Source organism: Limanda limanda, chromosome 3 (genome assembly GCF_963576545.1).
Source record: "Limanda limanda chromosome 3, fLimLim1.1, whole genome shotgun sequence".
Classification (NCBI taxonomy): Eukaryota; Metazoa; Chordata; class Actinopteri; order Pleuronectiformes; family Pleuronectidae; genus Limanda; species Limanda limanda.
The window spans coordinates 28717892-28735859 of record NC_083638.1 but is presented as its reverse complement, the minus strand read 5'-3'; the positions used below and the strand labels follow the sequence as shown (position 1 = coordinate 28735859).

At 39.4% G+C, this 17968-nt stretch overlaps 1 protein-coding gene across 1 annotated transcript in view; it reads right to left on the bottom strand.

Moving 5' to 3' along the window:
• The window catches only part of cep89 (centrosomal protein 89), a 56067-nt gene that overhangs the window by 34184 nt on the left and 3915 nt on the right, over nt 1–17968 (bottom strand). The window contains exons 5-16 of the mRNA XM_061068712.1: nt 16974–17025; nt 15884–15985; nt 14232–14468; nt 13428–13570; nt 11057–11107; nt 10553–10636; nt 8651–8754; nt 7000–7115; nt 6600–6780; nt 5490–5657; nt 4502–4643; nt 566–655 (exon numbers count right to left, since the gene is read on the bottom strand). Of these exons, the coding sequence (XP_060924695.1) occupies nt 566–655; nt 4502–4643; nt 5490–5657; nt 6600–6780; nt 7000–7115; nt 8651–8754; nt 10553–10636; nt 11057–11107; nt 13428–13570; nt 14232–14468; nt 15884–15985; nt 16974–17025 (1470 nt within the window). The remainder of the gene's footprint in view (nt 1–565; nt 656–4501; nt 4644–5489; nt 5658–6599; nt 6781–6999; nt 7116–8650; nt 8755–10552; nt 10637–11056; nt 11108–13427; nt 13571–14231; nt 14469–15883; nt 15986–16973; nt 17026–17968) is intronic.

The window sequence follows — 17968 nt, the reverse complement described above, 5'->3', positions numbered from 1 at the left end:
GCAGTGTGACAAGGATACTCTGAGTTTATTGGACCAAAGTCAAAGAGAAAAGTACACACAGTACCACTGCTGTCATTGCTGATCACTGAGTGTGTTGTGATTCTACACAAGTTAGAAAAATACAGTCCTCAGACACCCAATGAGCTCATGGAGATGTCAATCTGAGAGGCACTTCTCTCCATCAATTTGTACTTTCTGAGTAGTGACGGCCGATAACAGATGGTTCATCAGGCCAGAAGAGTGGACTGATCAATAGGGAGTAAAGTGGAGGGTCATCCTGGGCAAATAGACATTTAGGTGAAATGTTCCAGTCTGGTCCATTGAGGAACCAGCTGAGCTGAAGTTGTAGCATCACAAGTTTGCATAGTTGGGTATTATTTAACAGGCCAGTTTTACAGAGCTATAGCAAATCTTTTAATTCAACAGCTCAGGTTAATACCTCAATAGTCGATGCAGGCTACTAAAAGACAAACCTACCACAGCAAGCAGGGCAGTCAGGCAGTGAGCGAGCCTTTTTAAAGGGGTTGATGTCTTGACAAAGTAATGTTTGAATAAATGATCTTACTTTGACATCTTCCCGCAGTTTTCCAAATCGAACTGTGCCATTCAGAATTCTGCTGATGAAGTGCTGCTTTTCCTGTTGAAGGTCTGAAGCCTGCAGAGGGAGAGAGGGAAGACGGGGGGTTACTGATCTAAGAGAGGAGCACAGAGGGAGGTAGAACGCACGTAGGATGAAAGAAAATAAAGGATTATGAGAGAGGTGGATGACAGGAAAGAAGAAAAGACTGCTGAAACTGTAACCAGTTTACAGTAGTCATGTGTAGGGCACGAACACTGGCACAAACTGTCCATTAACATGTTAATATAATCAAAGATCAAGAACTGTTAATGTTCAGGATATAAAAAAGGAAATACAAAACAACAAGCAATATTTACTTAATATCAATGTCATAAGGTCTGTACTAAGTAAAGTTCACATGTCTTTATATAATTTGAACTCTAAAAGTAGTTACACACCTGCACAGCTTTATTAAGGAGGATTTTAATTGTCAGTAAATCATATAATAAAATGGTTCAAAATACTATTATACATAAGGCTAAATGCAAAAAAAATAATGTTAAATAATAAAAATAATAATATAAAGCTTATCTTAACAAAGTTACAAAGTACTTTACAAAATACACAGAAATAAAGCAACACAGATAAAACAATACAAAGCTAAATAAGCTCATGTTTGCATGTTTGGCTTCGAAAGGGAACATCACCAAACTGTCTATTGACATGAACATAAAATATTGTTATTCTGTTAATCACAGTCCATTAATGAAGTCATACAATCAAAGTTAAATTGGACAGAATGTTAATGGACATAAACTACGCTGCAGCACAAAAACAACACATTTATACAAACAAACACACAAACACACACACACACACACACACACAGCTGGTTGTTATTAGCTTTAGACCCATTACCATGAATATGGTGTCAGTCTGACCTTCTCCACATTGTGGGTTTTTGCTGACCCTTTAAACAGTTAGCGATGGCAAAGTCCCTGCATCTATTAACATTTACAAGATAAACTTTTTCCATTCCTCTTCCAGGCACGTTGCCAACTGAGCCAAGTACAAACTGCAGTACTTTCTCTGCTTACTGATATTTTCTCTTTCAGTTGAGCTGGAGTTCCTGATTAAGCAAGCCTGTATATTATGGCTATGAGTGTATATTATGCTGATAACACTGCATCAGGGAGACCAAATGCAAGGCCTGAGTGATCAAAGTATTAACGTATATGTTTAAATAAAAGGGGGAAATATATTACAATAAACAATATTACAATAATAAATGATAAAATGAACAGTTATACGGGTCTCAAGAGTCAGCTAAGTACTATGACACTACAAGATAAGCTGTGATTCCAGTAAGGTATCAAGCCTTTGAGAAAACAAAAGATATTTTTAATGGGATGTTACAGTCTTCTGTTTATCTAGACAGGGTTCCACAACCACAGCACGTTTTCCTATTTGTTTAGTTTTTATGCTGAATGTAAATAAAATGGCTAAAAATCAAACTTATTATTTTTGTTAAGGCTCTCCTTTTTTCTAATCATTTATTTTCTCAGTACCGGTAAACTGGTACTAGAATTAATCGATTTTTATCTTTAACCAAACTGAGGCCTAGGGAAAATAATAGAAGGCTTTCATTTTCTGTTAATTGTCATCTTGTTTGGGCGTCTGTCAGCAGCCTGCTAAAAATAAAGCTACAACAGTTAGTTTACTTGACGTGAGGGTATATTTAATCCTCTTCCCTGGAGTGAATGCACCATTTTCTCAAAATTCTGTAGCATGGAGTTGGCAGTCTGTATATTTTCCACACCTGCACTAGTCTGGGACAGATTTCCAACATGAATATTATTATTCTATGTGCACTCGTGGACTAAGTTTACTACACTCGTATTCATCGAATTTAGGAGTTGCATTCAGTCCCATTGCCATTGGTTGGACTAAGTCCCTTAGATCCAGTGAAGAGAAATCTTAATGCTTCAGCTTAGCAAGTCATTTTATGCTTCCAAATATGTGTTTGGAGAAGGCACTTTTCTGTTCCAGCATGAATCTGCCCCAGTGCACAGAGCAAGGTCCATAAAGGCATGGTTAGGTGAGTTTTCTGTGGAAGAACTTGACTGGCCTGCACAGAGCCCTGACCTCAACCCCATCCAACAGCTTTAGGATGAACTAGAACGGAGATGGCGAGCCAGGCCCTCTCGTCCGACATTAGTGTCTGGCTTCAAAAATGGATGTTTTCCATGTACAATCTGGATGAATGGGCAAAAATTCCCACAGACACACTTCTGAGAAGAATAATACCTATATAAAAAAAATTAAAAAAAATAAATGTTATGTAATACCTCATTTCCCTGCAATTACAGAAGTGTCAAGGGAATATAATACACCGCGTTCCACATTATTATGCAGATTACACTTTGCTCAGATTTTCCTAAATAGTAATGCAAATCCAGTCAGTATAATTTTCAAGTCATCAACTGTTAGAGTATAATTCAAATTTTATTGAACAAACCTCCCAATGATAACAGTATTTTGTTATTGGTGGATTTTCAGAGTTTCAAGATATTTTATAGGTTGTAAAGAACTAAAAATTTTAATTTGTTGAATTTGCAGCATTAAGGTCATATTTACTGAAATCAAAAAAAGTTTGAATCAAAAACATCTTAACAGGTCAAGTTACATGTCAACATAGGACCCCTTCTTTGATATCACCTTCACAATTCTTGCATCCATTGAACTTGTGAGTTCTTTGATAGTTTCTGCTTTAATGTCTTTGCAGGATGCCATAATAGCCTCCCAGAGCACCTGCTTGGATGTGAACTGCCTTCCACCCACATAGATATTTTGCTTGATGATGCTCCAAAGGTTCTCAATAGGGTTAAGGTCAGGGGAAGATGGGGGCCACACCATGAGTTTCTCTCCTTTTATGCCCATAGCAGCCAATGCCCCAGAGGTATTCTTTGTAGCATGAGATGGTGCAGTGTCATGCATGAATATGATTTTGCTTCAGAAGGCACGGTTCTTCTTTTTGTACCATGGAAGAAAGTGGTCAGTCAGAAACTCTACGTACTTTGCCGAGGTCATTTTCACACCGTCAGGGACCCTGAAGGGGCCGACCAGCTCTCTCCCCATGAAAACATGACTCCGCCACCTCCTTGTTGATGTCTTAGCCTTGTTGGGACATGGTGGCCATTCACCAACCATCCTCTACTCCATCCATCAGGACCATCAAGGGTTGCACGGCACTCATCCGTAAACAAAACAGTTTGGAACTTAGTCTTCATGTAGTCCTGAGCCCACTGCAACCTTTTTTGCTTGTGAGCTTGGTTTAGAGGAACGAATAAAAGGTTTAAGGACAATTGCAAACCTCTTGAGCATCCTACATCTTGAAGTTTGCGTGACTCCAGAGGCACCAGCGGCTTCAAACACCTGTTTTCTGCTATTCAATGGCATTTTAGTGGCTGCTCTCTTACAAATTTCTTCACCGTCCGATGATCACGCGCAATTCTTTTGGAAATATCCAATGTTGTGATACCTTGACCAAGGTATTGCACTATTTGCTGCTTTTCAGCAGCGGAGAGATCCTTTTTCTTTTCCATTTTGCCTGAAACATGTAGCTTGCTTAATAATGTGGAACATCCTTCTTAAGTAGTTTTCCTTTGATTGGGCTCACCTGGCAAACTAATTATCACAGGTGTCTGAGATTGATTTCAATCATCCAAATAGCCCTGAGATACAATACCATCCATGAGTTTAATTCAAAAACTAAAAAATGAATGTTTATGACCCTTAAATCCAATCTGCATAATAATGTGGAACGCGGTGTATACTACTGTGAAATACAAACCTGGTATTATTTGGCCTATAGGACATCCGTAGTACCATGTGTACTATGAATTAAACAATATAATACTGTATTAGCGGTATAAGTAGTACCATGTGTTGTAGTTGGTCCCTCTCCTGGGAAATGTGGTCCGCCAGAGACATGACAGCTCCGAGATACTGCCGAGTCTGTTCCGCCTTTAAAACACACTCTTCCTTTTGCAGTTTCAATACACACATCCTCCGCCCAGCCTTCCTGGATGATGGAGAAACAAGAGATAAGAAGGGAATGGGTGAAAGAGAATTAAAGAGTGATGGAAAAAAGGAGAAACAAGTAAAACAAAGGAGCATATTGAAGAAGGGAGAAGATTTAGGAGAAATACAGGACAAAAAAATGTGGCCAAAGATTAGGGAAAGGACAGATGAGAGAACAGGAATCACAGTACAGAAGAGAGAAACTAGAGTTTGCTGAATGAGACTTTGAAACAGACAGGGTGAAAACACTGTTGGTTAATCAAACAAACACATCCTGACAGTCTACAAACTTCAGAATGAGAAGGTTCACATTAATCATAACCTTCACAACCAACTCTACAACCTGACTGCACTTCCCTACCTAGGCAGAGCTATACCAAAGATTATGCAAGATCATTAGAACTTCATGCACTAATAAGGAAAAGACAGCATATGAGTTGCCATGCATGTACTGGTGCAACAGTATGAACACCATACTGAGGGAGATGTCATTCAAACACAGTGTGTTTACTCCCACACAGAAGACTCTCAAACAAGCAAAAGGGTGAGAGCACACTTGTGGGTGGACAACAGGTGAACAGTCTATGTACTGAATTCAACGACATAATAAAATGGCTTTATACTATGCCAATCCTCTCTTATTGACTTCAACTGTAACCTAATTTGTTTTGATTCTACTTGACACATTTTTAGATAACGTTAGGTCGAATAATACAAAGAGAATTTGCAATTGATCATGGGATGACTTAATTGACCACGAATATAACTTCGAGAAGTCAGACTCATTAAGATTTTGTGTGGCATCCACACAGACAAAAGCTGACAATGAACATGGAACATTTGGTACCTATTGTCTTGTCTGCAGAGCTCCAGCTCAGCCTCCATCCTCTTTATATCAGCGCCCAAGTTGGCTTTGTCCAGAGCCAGACTCCTGCTCTCTTCCTGCAGACTGGACACACGCAGAAGCAGCTCGTCCATCGTGCTCTTGCTGCTGTTCTCCTGCTGCTCCAGCTGCCTGAGTAGGCGAGAGAAGATTATAACACGACATCTGGTACTTGGTGGACACTTATGAACAAGATGTGTCCAGGACTCTTTTAAGCACCAGTATAAAGAGTTTTGTTTGTGTAGTAATAATCCTGCTAGCTTGCATCCTTACAATGCATATTTTGCATGATTTGTTGGAAAGCACAATATTCTGTTAAAATTGTTATTCTAAACAAAACACTTTCAGCTTCTGTCCGACTACGTGATTGTATTCATAATATCCCAGTGCTTTTCTATAGCAATTAAAAATGAAAAATCCTCGGATCCTACTAGTGTTTGTTCTTCTTGTCTTTTTTTATATGCTGAAAATCAACTGAATTAATAATAAACTGAGCTGAACTTAGACGAGTCATCAAACATATTTGACGGATAACGATAAAGAACTCTGCAGGAGCCTTTTTTATTATAACTTTGCCAAGTGATCTCCCCCGTTACCGTGTAATGGGGTCCAGGGGTTTGGTTTCCTCCTTTCTAAATCACCAGCTCAATTAGTTTGGTGGGTTACAGACAAATAAAGGGAATAGGGCTCAGATATTTTCTGTTGACCATAACATTTTGTATTATACAACCAACAGAGGGAGGAGTCTATAATATTGATAAAACCCACAAATTACTTCTTAGACTCATGGATCCTTTTTTGAACATGTTACAGTGAGGAGTCAGCTCCATCTTTTCCATTGCATGGATAATAGTTGCTAAAGGGTTACACCAGGTGTTTTTGGTTGAGACTGTGGACCCAGAAATGTTCACCTTTTCCTAACAAACATCCAGTGAAAATGTGTCACCAATATAAACTGTTGTTTTCCTGTTTCTTCTTTTTTGTCTCCTGAAAATAAATGTGCCCTTGCTCAGGAGCAGAACAGCTGCTAATACTGACTTATTCATATGTTAGATAAGGAATGAGACACCATACCCTCTGAGTTTCCCAGCAATGCTGCAGTGTTCGTCCCAGGTGACAGCATCCTTCAGGCGGGCCTGCAGGACTTGGACCTGCCTTGTATTTTTCTGCGCCTCCCTCCTGCTCTCTTTCAGTTCCTCCTGGGAACGTTGATTTTCTGCCTCTAACATCATCAGCTGCTTAGACACCTTGGACACTACAAAGAGAGGAAAGAGAGGAGAGGAAACACTGAGTATAAAACACTGTCTAACTGAAAGCAGCACAGAACAGAGAAAAGGACACAGGACCACAGTGAAAGAGAGGAATGCTAAACATTTACTCACAAAGGATTGTTATGTGTAGCTGCCTTTACATTTACCTATGAAGCATTGATTCAATTTTCACATCTTCAAATCTCAGACTGTACCCAGTATACCTTCAGAGTGGTGTCTGCTGTGGTTGGCCTTGGCCTTAACGTGCTGCGCCTCAAGCTGATCAATCAAAACCTGGTTCTCTTGTAGCACCAAAAAGGCCTGTTGTTGTAGCTGATGACTGCAGAGGGAAAGAGGGAAAGTTTAAAATGAGTTAGCAGAGGGCTGAATAATATGAAAACAGCAATAAAAAAAATTATGACAAAACAAGCTGTCCCTCTTTTAATTGCTACTGAATACGTTCTTTATGAAAACGGAATCGTTTTTACTTTGAAGATTATACTTTACTAGTATGTAATACTAAATTAAAGTCAATTTAAACTACCTTAAGACCCGCCATGTTTTTTTGAGAAGGTTAAGAATGGATATGGTAAATGGATTTGTATTTATATAGCGCTTTTCTAGTCTGATGATGACCACTCAAAGCGCTTTACAGTACAGTTACAGATTCACCCTTTCACACCCACATTCATACAGTGCATCTACTTGCAGCACTTTGTTATTCTAATGGGGGGCTATTGAGGGTTCAGCATCTTGCCCAAGGACACTTCGGCATGCAGATGGTTCAGACTGGGGATCGAACCGCCGACCTTCAGGTTGGAGGACGACCACTCTACCCCTCAGCCCCAGCCGCCCAAATGTAATCTTTTAAAGACCAACTTGCAAGTTAATTCTTTTCTAAATAATACAAAGCACGTTTATTCAGGATTTTTTAGGTTCTTCAAGACATACGTGGAAGAATTCAGAGCAAAAAGTGGCGAATTTCATCAAAATCAAATGCTTTTTCCAACTTTACAGAGGGGAATCATCTGTACTGTAGAATGTGCAGTAGTAGTTGGTAGTGATTCTGAGAGGTTGTGTTTTTAGAAGATGAGTTTAATGTAGTATTGCATTGAAGTTCACCTTTTGTGATCATGCCATGTCCATCAGTACATCATGTCCACAGTTGTCCTAAGTAGTGCTAGCTTTTGTACCTGGGTGCATTTCCTGCAGGTGAAAAGATCTAACTGGGTTCCTCTAAACTTTATAAAATGAATTAATCCACTAACATACAGTGTAGTATCAAAATGTATTGATACTACATATTGCATATATATGGATCATTGTAACCACCCAAAAGTCTTGTTTTTTAATTGAATTTTTAAAATCATTGTGTTATGTACACATGTATGTTATGTTTGAAGTAGTTCAGTCCAAGTGAATGCAAGATGGAGTGAACAAGTTGACAAAGGGAAGCCTCTGGGCTTATATCAGACTCACTCACACTGAGCCAATGTTAAAATGTTTTTATTGGTCAGGGCATAAGAGGTACCACTTTCCACTCACACCCTGTCTCTTACTGCAGGTGTGTTGTGTAAAAAGAGAGTGACTTACCAAAGCTATTTACAACCATTACTTAAAACTATAAGTTTGTAGGCGTCAGCAATATTATTCCCAGAGGGATCATGAAAGCAGTAGAAGTGATCATGAATTTATAGGAGCAGAGAGGAGAATTTAAAGGCTTTATTGCTTTTGGTATATTATTCAATGCAGTATAAGCTCTAGTAACACAAAGACGAGCAAGCAGCAGGGAAATAGAGAATACAGGAGGTATAGAAAAGCAAGTGCTGAACATGCTGAACCACACACACACACAAACAAAGTATTTCTCCTTACCAGTCCTTCTGGTTGACCTCTCCGATCTTTGCAATTTTATCATGGAGTTTCTCATTTTCTTTGATCACCTCCTCCACATGAACACGCAACCTCTTTACCTCTTCCTGTGAGAAGCAGACATAGACACATAAAGACCTCTGATTTGAGCAAAAAAATAATAATCAAGAAATATAAATAGATATAATTAATTAATTAATGTAAATTATTCGACCACCACATCTCTGCAAGGACAAGATATCCACCTAGCAGAAGACGGCAAGTACGTTTGGCCAGGGGCCAATTTTTTTTAACAAAATCAAAAAATTAATATTAAAAAATGCCTCTGTAATTTGTGACAGACTGTTACAAAATCTTTAGTGAACTGATTTGCTGTCATTAAATTGTGTTAACAGAAAGAAACATAGACAGTATCTAGGTTTTGTGGAAACATCATACCCCAAGTGAACACGCTAATTTGTCAAGACAATGAGGTGAGAGAGCGCCCCGGTTGGCGGTGTGTTTATGGCATTCAACAAGATCACAGCGAGAACAAAACAGAGGGTTAAACTTCTCTATCGGCAATGGGAAAGGAGCTCATTTACTTTTAAGTGGGTTTACCTGCTTTTCAAAAAAACATGTATAGCTGTTAATTTTGGTGTTAAAAGTGGTGTAAGCACACAATAACAATAATAATTACACATAATCAGGCTTGTACCTTTATTCCCATGCGTGGAAAATGCAGATGAAATGGTAACAGGTGGGTTACGTGCTATGCAGTGTGTGACTCCCTGACATCTTTTTGCTTGTAATTTAAATTTCACGTCACCATTTAAAATAACAGCTTTGCAACCAATAAAACTAGAAAGGTGCTTTGTGAATGTACCCTTTACATTTGTACTGTAATGTAAATTTTTTAGACATGGCTGATGCCCTATTTCCCCAAGTCAAAGTAATGTTTCCCATTAATTATGTAGTACTGGCGGCCCTTCACATTTATAATTTGTGCTCGCACAGATTCATAATAAACCAAATAAGGTTCACACTTCTATGCATACATAAAAGAATTTGGTGTTTTGCGCCACTGCTGCATTGTATAGCTATTTACAGCACTATTTGCCACATGCTCGCTCACGCACACATCCATTAAGTTTTTACTGTCCACGCAGACCTTATAGTTTTAGTGACAGCTGTGCATGTACCCCCAGGGGTCATGTGTTGCAGTTGTCTCTTTCACCAAAAACTTGTCTTCGGGCATGAGTTCATGTACGTGCACTCTCCACTACCGCAATAGATTTAATACATTCTGAGGGAAATGCTGCAGAGAAAGGGAAATAAAATTGTCCTACCATTAATGGGATCTGCACCAAAATCTAAAGGGTTCTTTCCTAACCCATACCACATCCTTCCAACAAGTTTTGGGGTATTTGTCCAGTAGTTTTTGCTTAATCTACTATGCACTACTACTACTAACTCACAGACAGACAGACAAAACCAAAACATGACCTCCTGTGTGGAGGCAATAACACAGCCTTTATTTTCCAGGAAAAGCATTATTCATCAGTAAAATGATTATCATAAGAAATACATATAAATGCTTAAGGTTCGCTTTCATTGTCTGATTACAGGGATCTTTACCTAACCTTTCAGACTCTGACTGTGAGTCACAGTCAAAATCAGCTAAAAATAGCTTTCAGAAACATACCAGCACTTGAATTATAATCGCTCATGTTCCCCACCAAGTGAATTGCCAGTTTCGATCCCATGGGCTGTGTATATCGAAGACAGCAAATGTTGATTAACTGTTTGCTGCTCATGTCTCTAATATCACAGCCATTTTAACATGCTCATGAAAGCTAATGTGACAGATGACTGAGGTGGTATTAAGTAGAAACTCACATGAATGCATACAATCAGTCACTTTACCTCTGTGGTTTGCAGAAGTTCATCTTTCTCATTCATCCTGTCTTCGTATGCCAGCAGTAGGGGAGACAAATACTTCATATCGAGCTACACAAAAGAGACAAAAACACATAGCATAAATGATCTACAACATGAAAGGGATAAATCATTAATCTATTGTATAAAGGATTATGGCAGGAATAAAATAGTTGTCTAAATCTTAACCATACCAAGTCCAAATTGGCTTTATTTATCTGTTCAGCAGGTTTCCAGTCATTGTAGATGGATAGTAAACAACCAGCTATTATGATTTGGTCATTGGAGTGATAAAGCCTTGAAATCACATACTTGCATTTATTGGCTTCCCATCTGTTTTAACTTAATGGACACTATATCATCCAACATTTCAAAAAGTACTTGCCTGAACTAGCTATCAATTGATACGCCTAATGTGACTATTAACCAACTACACAGTTATATGACTGTGCTGCCATGTTAATGTAATAATACTACAATACAGATACTGACCAGCCAGGGAGGCGGAGAGCCTGTTTTTGGTAAGCCACTGATTTTGGAGCTCTGAATGAGAAAAAAGAAAGACAGAGAAAGAAAAAAAAAAATTAATTACACTGTATAGGGCTGACAATTTATATTTAAAATTCCAACCTGCTTTCGAATATGGGATGAAAAGTTTGTATTGAAGTGTAATGACCAACTCAAATTCAGATTATAGAGTGTAGAAGGGACCAACCGAAGCAGTTTTTCTCCTGATCCAGCAGAGGGCGATCACTGTAAACTTGACCTGTTGCATGCCCTCTTGAACTATCAGTCAATTAAGCAAGTAATGTTCCAGTGTTATGCTACTAAAATGGAGGGCATGATCTAGCAAAGGCGTCCTGAGCAGACAATCATGACACCAGAGGATCGAAGATACAAGTGGAAGCATTTTGGACTATACATCGTAAACAGCAATGTAACGATCAGAGCTGAGGCTGTTAGTCGTCTTTGTACCATGCAAATCCCCATAACATATAAGTGGGCCCACCTGTTCGAGGCAGCTGAGGAGGGACTACAGATGAGTGGAGAAACGTCAAGTGTTCAACCTTGTGAGACTATTGCCTTGATTGTTGGAAAATCAGGCAGCCCTATTTCTTTGGTTTAGCTTTAAATAGTGTCGTTCATACAACTACAAAGTTAATATAACACTGAAAGAACAAGAGGATTAAAATGGTAGGTTAGTGATTTGTTTCTGAATTACTTTGTTTTATCTGTGGAAATCCTCATCATGACCTGATAGCCATCAATAAATAAAAAATAAAAAAAATCTGGTGAACTGTAGAACTGTAATAAAGACAACCAATCATTGCCTTCAGAATGAGTGACAAACACAGCTAAAGCAGAGATGATTGTCAGTGCACGTTCACGTGTTTTCAGGGCGACGCTTTAAAGACGGTCGTTTGCATTTTAGTATAGCCTGCTCTTGCTAGCTTTTCTAGAATAACCAGACCTAGCTTTAAGTCTCGTAGAGTACATACTATATATACCATATACCATATACCAAACCAAGACCAGAAACAATGTATGTTAGGTGTTAGAGAAAATTCACAGGGAATCTATACCCCAATTTTCTATAGCAAAGGGCATTATGGTTTTATAACAAGAGAATAAATGTGCTAATAAATGTGCCTCTATAAGGCCTATACGGAAGCACACACTGTAAGCTAATTTAACAATTCTCTTCCTTCTCTCGCTATTGTTATATTTTACAGCGAAACTATGCCCTCGTTTTATCCCTTCATCTTTTACCTCCACCGGTCACATTTGAGCTGTCATTAATGAGGGGTTCCATGGACATCCAGCTACAAATGAAGCAAACTGGTAACGATGGGCGCATGAGATCTCCCGGTGTGAAGGCACAGCATGAGGTAGCCATGAATATAATCTTCTGCAGTGTAGCGCACACACACATTCCAGAATGGACAGACAGAAACAAGAAACTCCTTTAGTCCAACAAATCAGACGGAGGGACAGACAGAGAGTTTTGCTTAGAAGGAACCTGGTTCAAAGGCAGATTTCCATCTTAAAGGCCTGGTTACAAGAAATGGTTTTAGTGCTAAAAATGTGAAATAAAGTGATAATAGATTTGGTTTAATTGATTTAGATGACGAGGAGAAGTGATGAATGGACTACACGACAGGATTAAACAGATACAATATTTTTCTGATACTGAAATGAAGAAATGGTTTAATTTAAAGAGATACTGCAGACTTAACTGCTTTTTCAGTTGTAAACTAAATTTCATGAAGTTTTTTAATGAAATACATTATTCAATTTATTACCATATATATGAAAAATCTACATTTACGGTTTGAACAAGGTCACCCAGGTCCCAAACCGTCTTGGTCCTTTCAGGATCAATGCTTACATAGAATCAACCATTTGGGATGTCTCTACATCATGACATTTATATATGTCATAATTGTGGTGGGAATCTTGGGAGCCGCATTCATTTTCCAATCTAAACCACCACATAGTCTGGGCACGCCCCTCCATCCTCTCCGCTTGCACCGCCTGTGCAAGTGGTACTGTGTTCTAAAGGCATTTTACCCGAATTGTCAGGGAGAGACACTTGTACCAAAACTTATAGAAGAAGTTGCACTTTAACTAAGTCAACTTGAGACAGGCTGAGATGTGGAGAGTTTGCTGGTATAATTCCTTGATAGTAGTGGTTCTAAGATACAGGTAGGCCAGTTATTCTACTCTTCTACCAACATTCTGAAGGCATTGGCCCTTAACAGTTTCATGTGGGCTACAACCAGTTCTCACATGACAACGCCACTTCTTATATAGAACAAGGTACTTCTGAGAAGCAGAGGCATCTGCTTGTTTCTTGTCATACCTCCTGTTTGGACAACGGTCTGAAGCGGGTTTGGTAGCAGCTCAGCTCCACATTCAAACGGTGAACTGTCAATTTGAGAGCATCATTTTCATCCACCAGCTCCTGAGCATGTTGCCTCGCATTCTGCAGCTCTGCCTGACTGCCTGGAAGCACAATACTTCAGGCTATCAAACGTTTTTATACATTATAGAATGATTTTATGTTATAAAAATGTAAGGCACAAGAATAAGTTATGAATCTCCCTATTCTAATACATCACAAACAAGATGTGTTAAAGTCATAGAGCTTGGACAACATGAAACACAACACCCATACTAATTATTATTGGAGGAAACAACTGATGGCTAACTGAGATACTGTGTGGTGTGCTGGCAAACACTGAACTTCCACTGAGTAAACTGGTGTATAATAAAGTACATAATCAATGCATCACTAGCAGTGACTGGCAAGAAAACTCCAGTAATGTTCCATACTGCTTTCTCCAGGCCACTTGGAAATCCTAATCACTCACTTAAAACTCTCTCTTTTCTTAAATTTCATGATTCTTTTCATTGCTGCTTCCCCCTCTTCTTCTTATCATGCTAAGGAGAAGTGGCAGAGATCAAGGACCAGAGCCACATCCTCTGACAGCTGCATCTCCAGCACCTTCCTTTCACCCTCGCATATGCATCTATCTGCTGTGACTCCCTGGGTCACTCCCGCTCTGTCTTCCTCATTTCCTTTCATCCATTTGCTTCTGTTACTCCCTCTTTCCCTTTCTCAATTCTGTGTGTGTGTGTATTCCAGTGAGTTCCTCTACTCCACCTGCAGATGACCTCAGGGTTGAGGAAGCTTGGCTGTGACTGATCTGCTGTTCCAGGCGTAGCAGTCTCTTCTCCATTAGCTTTTGTTCATCTGACACTCTCGCTTCCCTTGGCAGGGCTGGTGCTGCCTCGCTCTGCACCCCACCGTGTGCCCTGCTGGGCTCTGGAGATGGCTGGGTGGGGTGTTTTTGGCTTTTGGCTTGGCTGGGGAGGTCAGTGGTTAGGATGGGTGGCACAGCTGGAATATGAAGGGAAAACAGTTAATGTGAGTAAACAATAGGTGAAAAATAAGTAGTCTTAGTACAGATTAAGGATTACTTGGTGAAATACTACAATAAAAAAAATAAAGCAAGTATTTCCCGTGGTTATTAAATCCTGGGGAGTAAAATACATTTCTCAAGCTGTTATACATTAAATAAAGTATATGAATTTGACTGTCACTTTGACAATGGCTCAGGTTATATTATGTTACTAAAACTAACAACTCTATTAGCATACAATACATGTACAGTAATAACCTGAATAACAAACGGCATATCATAAATTAGTGTTGTATGTTGTTGGTTGCTTATTGACACAGTAATACAGAAATAGGGAATCAGTAAAATCCCAGACAGTTTGTTGTACCGTTTCAAACCTTATTTACTTTAGCTGCTGTGGTTTGACTGATACTGTCCAGCGTCAACCAGAGTTAGCAATTCTCAAAGACAGCTATGAGTAATTGTGCAGAAGAAGTGGCAAAGCCACAGATTTATTTTACTTGTCTATGTGGACAAAGTCAGAAGTGAGCTTTGTGATGTGCAGACTGGGGAGGGAGAGATAGATGGGGACAGTGGGCTGTAATAGCAGGAGAGCTGCTACTGCTATTGCCATAGCTAGCAAATGCTAGCATCTACTGTCTCCACTACTGGCTCCACTTCGCTTTGTGTTTGAGCCTGACATGAGATCTTGAGCAAGCTAAAGCCTTCCTTCTTCAATTTAATAACCATGTTAATTTTGGTCACTAGAATTGTGATACAAAGTTTTAATCTCTAAACAGAAATCATACACAAATGCAGAAAGCTAAACAAGAACAATACGGACACAAGAACAGAGGAAAACATGAGAATTCAATTCACTGTCGAAAGGTTCATGTGCTGAAGTCTCTACCATTTCCTTTCTTGGTGAAGTTTTCATGCTACAAGTACCTCATCTCAGAGATCTGTTGTGACTGATCTGACATGACACTTTGACGACATATAGGAAGAGGGCAGCACGACCAATCAACAGCAGTGAGCAGTAGTGTTACCAATCAACAGTAGTATGAGGTGGATGAAAAGTAATCATAGGCAATGGCTGAAATTTTTTCGTTACGGAATAAAAGGTGATCCGGTTTACAGACTTCTCAGATTGACCAAAGGGTTTATTTACAGCTTTTTTTTTTTTTAATTCACTGAGAGCATCAGTGAGTGCACTGGAGAGAGCTCTTTCTGCTGCTGTCTCAGAAAGAAAACAGCAAGAGGAAGGGAGGAACAACCGAGGATCATCTCTTTAATGTTCAATATATAGAGACACACTAATCAAGTTGCTTTTTATCAAGGATTTAGCTAAATGAGAACAATAAAACTTAAGTTAAAATTACAAGAAAACAGCAGTTTTAGAATCTCCACCCACCTTGTTCATCTTCTTTCTGTCTGCAGGAGCTCCTCCTGATTTTCTTCTTAGAGGAATCACAGCTGGCCTCAGGAGACTGGACACTGGTTTCCTCAGTGAAATCTGTGACACAAGATCATAATTATCAAATGAATAAAATAGGGAGTAATAATAAGGAGTAAGGGCTTGATTATATAACTACATTTTACAATTAACTGCATTGACTGACATTCCCCATTGCTTGAATGTGTTGCATGCAGCCTCTATGTAGCATACACTGATCAAGGTAGGAACATTTTTAAATGTTTTAATTTGGCACCACCGAAAGCCTGAAGCCTGCTCTGGTAATAACAGCCAGAATGAGCATTTCCATTTAGCTCTAATGAGCTAAAACTACATTATGGCTGTTAAGAAACAGCGTGTTGGTTGAATCAGAGCTGTGTCTAATTTATTCGCTAAAGGCAAGGGAGTAATGTATGTAGAAGCTGCGCCTGTCCGATTCACTGTATGGACAAGATTTCTAAAAATCGAATATCCCATCTTTCATGAAGCTTTCTGAATGGACTGAGTTCCAACTATCTTTGGATTAGTGCTGAAAACTGATCAATACATTTAATATAACATGGATACATCTATTGAGTGTCACTGGGGGAGCGGTGGGGTACAACAACACCCACCACATCACAGGGTCAACATACAGAGACAAACAACCATTCACCCCTACAGGCTGCAATTTAGAGTCTGCAATTAACCCAACCCAAACTGTCAGTCTTTGGACTGTGGAACTGGACTGTGGAAGCCAGAATATCCACAAACCAGGATTCGACCTGGGAACCCTCTGGCCATGAGGCAACAGTGGTAGCCTCGACACCATCTTTTTAATAGCAGAGATTCAACAGCCAAATGCGATGAAAATATTTGAGATCTTTCATCATTTATTGTATTCAAGATAGCCTGTTGGAAATCACTAATGGTGTTGTTTAATTGTGCTGTGCAACATGCAAGTTTGTTTTTTTACGACAACCAATACATTATGAGTTAATCACTACTGTGTTCATATTATATGCCTAAAATAGTGTTAACCCATCTCTCATTGGTGTGAAGACAGTACCTGGAGCAGGCAGTCGTCTGCCAGACATCTGAGCTGGCTGAGACGTTCTGGTCTGGAACAAAGATAAATGGACAGACGGTCAGACAGTCAGTCAGAGAGAAAGCCAGTAAGTGAATTAGTCAGTCAGTCAGACAGAAAGGTAGTGAGTAACTATTGTCAAACTGATTTCCAAAGCTCTGCTGTCAGGAACCCATTTGTGCAAGGCTATTTCAGAGACTACTGCATTTATGGCCATTGTCGATGTGCACAATTCGATCTTTTACATTTATGGACACATTAAAGCAACAAGACTGAGTCGCAGTGGTGGGTTTGGTCTGAAGGAATGAAATACATGACTAAGGAAGGCTGCTCAGTTTGTTTCACACCATAATTATAAGTCTAATGGCCAGGGGCATAACTACAATGTCCTAATAAGGAATACTATAGAACACTTAAGCAGTGCAGTGATTCCTTCACGCCCACTCACATCCTCATCCTGAATAATAAACACGGCAGCTGATAAATGCGATTTTTTGTTTACAGTCCTGATTTCTTGTATATCATTAAGTATAGCCTGATGATTCTTGTGGATCTTGTTTTCATGTTGGTACATTGTTCATTGCTCTGACTCCAAAATATGAACTGCTATTCTGTGCACCCACTGCTCACCTTATATTATGGTACAAGGAACAGAAACATCATGTTGTGTGTGGATTAAAGGTTTTCAACTAACTTGTACCGAGTGTTGTTGTGAATAACCCAGTGGGCGGCTCGACCCGGCGACAACCTGGAGAGATGACTAACAGGAAAATAGAGCCCATTGGGGCCATTAGAGGTTAATCACCCAAGGTAGCAGTCTGCAGGACCAGAACACGAGCTGAACAATTTCCCACAAGTCTGTGCAGTATCTTGGGGATACAATCACAGGGATATTGAGCAGAAGCCTAACAAGAAGAAATGGCATATACTGTATAGACCATGACAAAAATACTTAATGATGAATCGGTAAGGGAAAC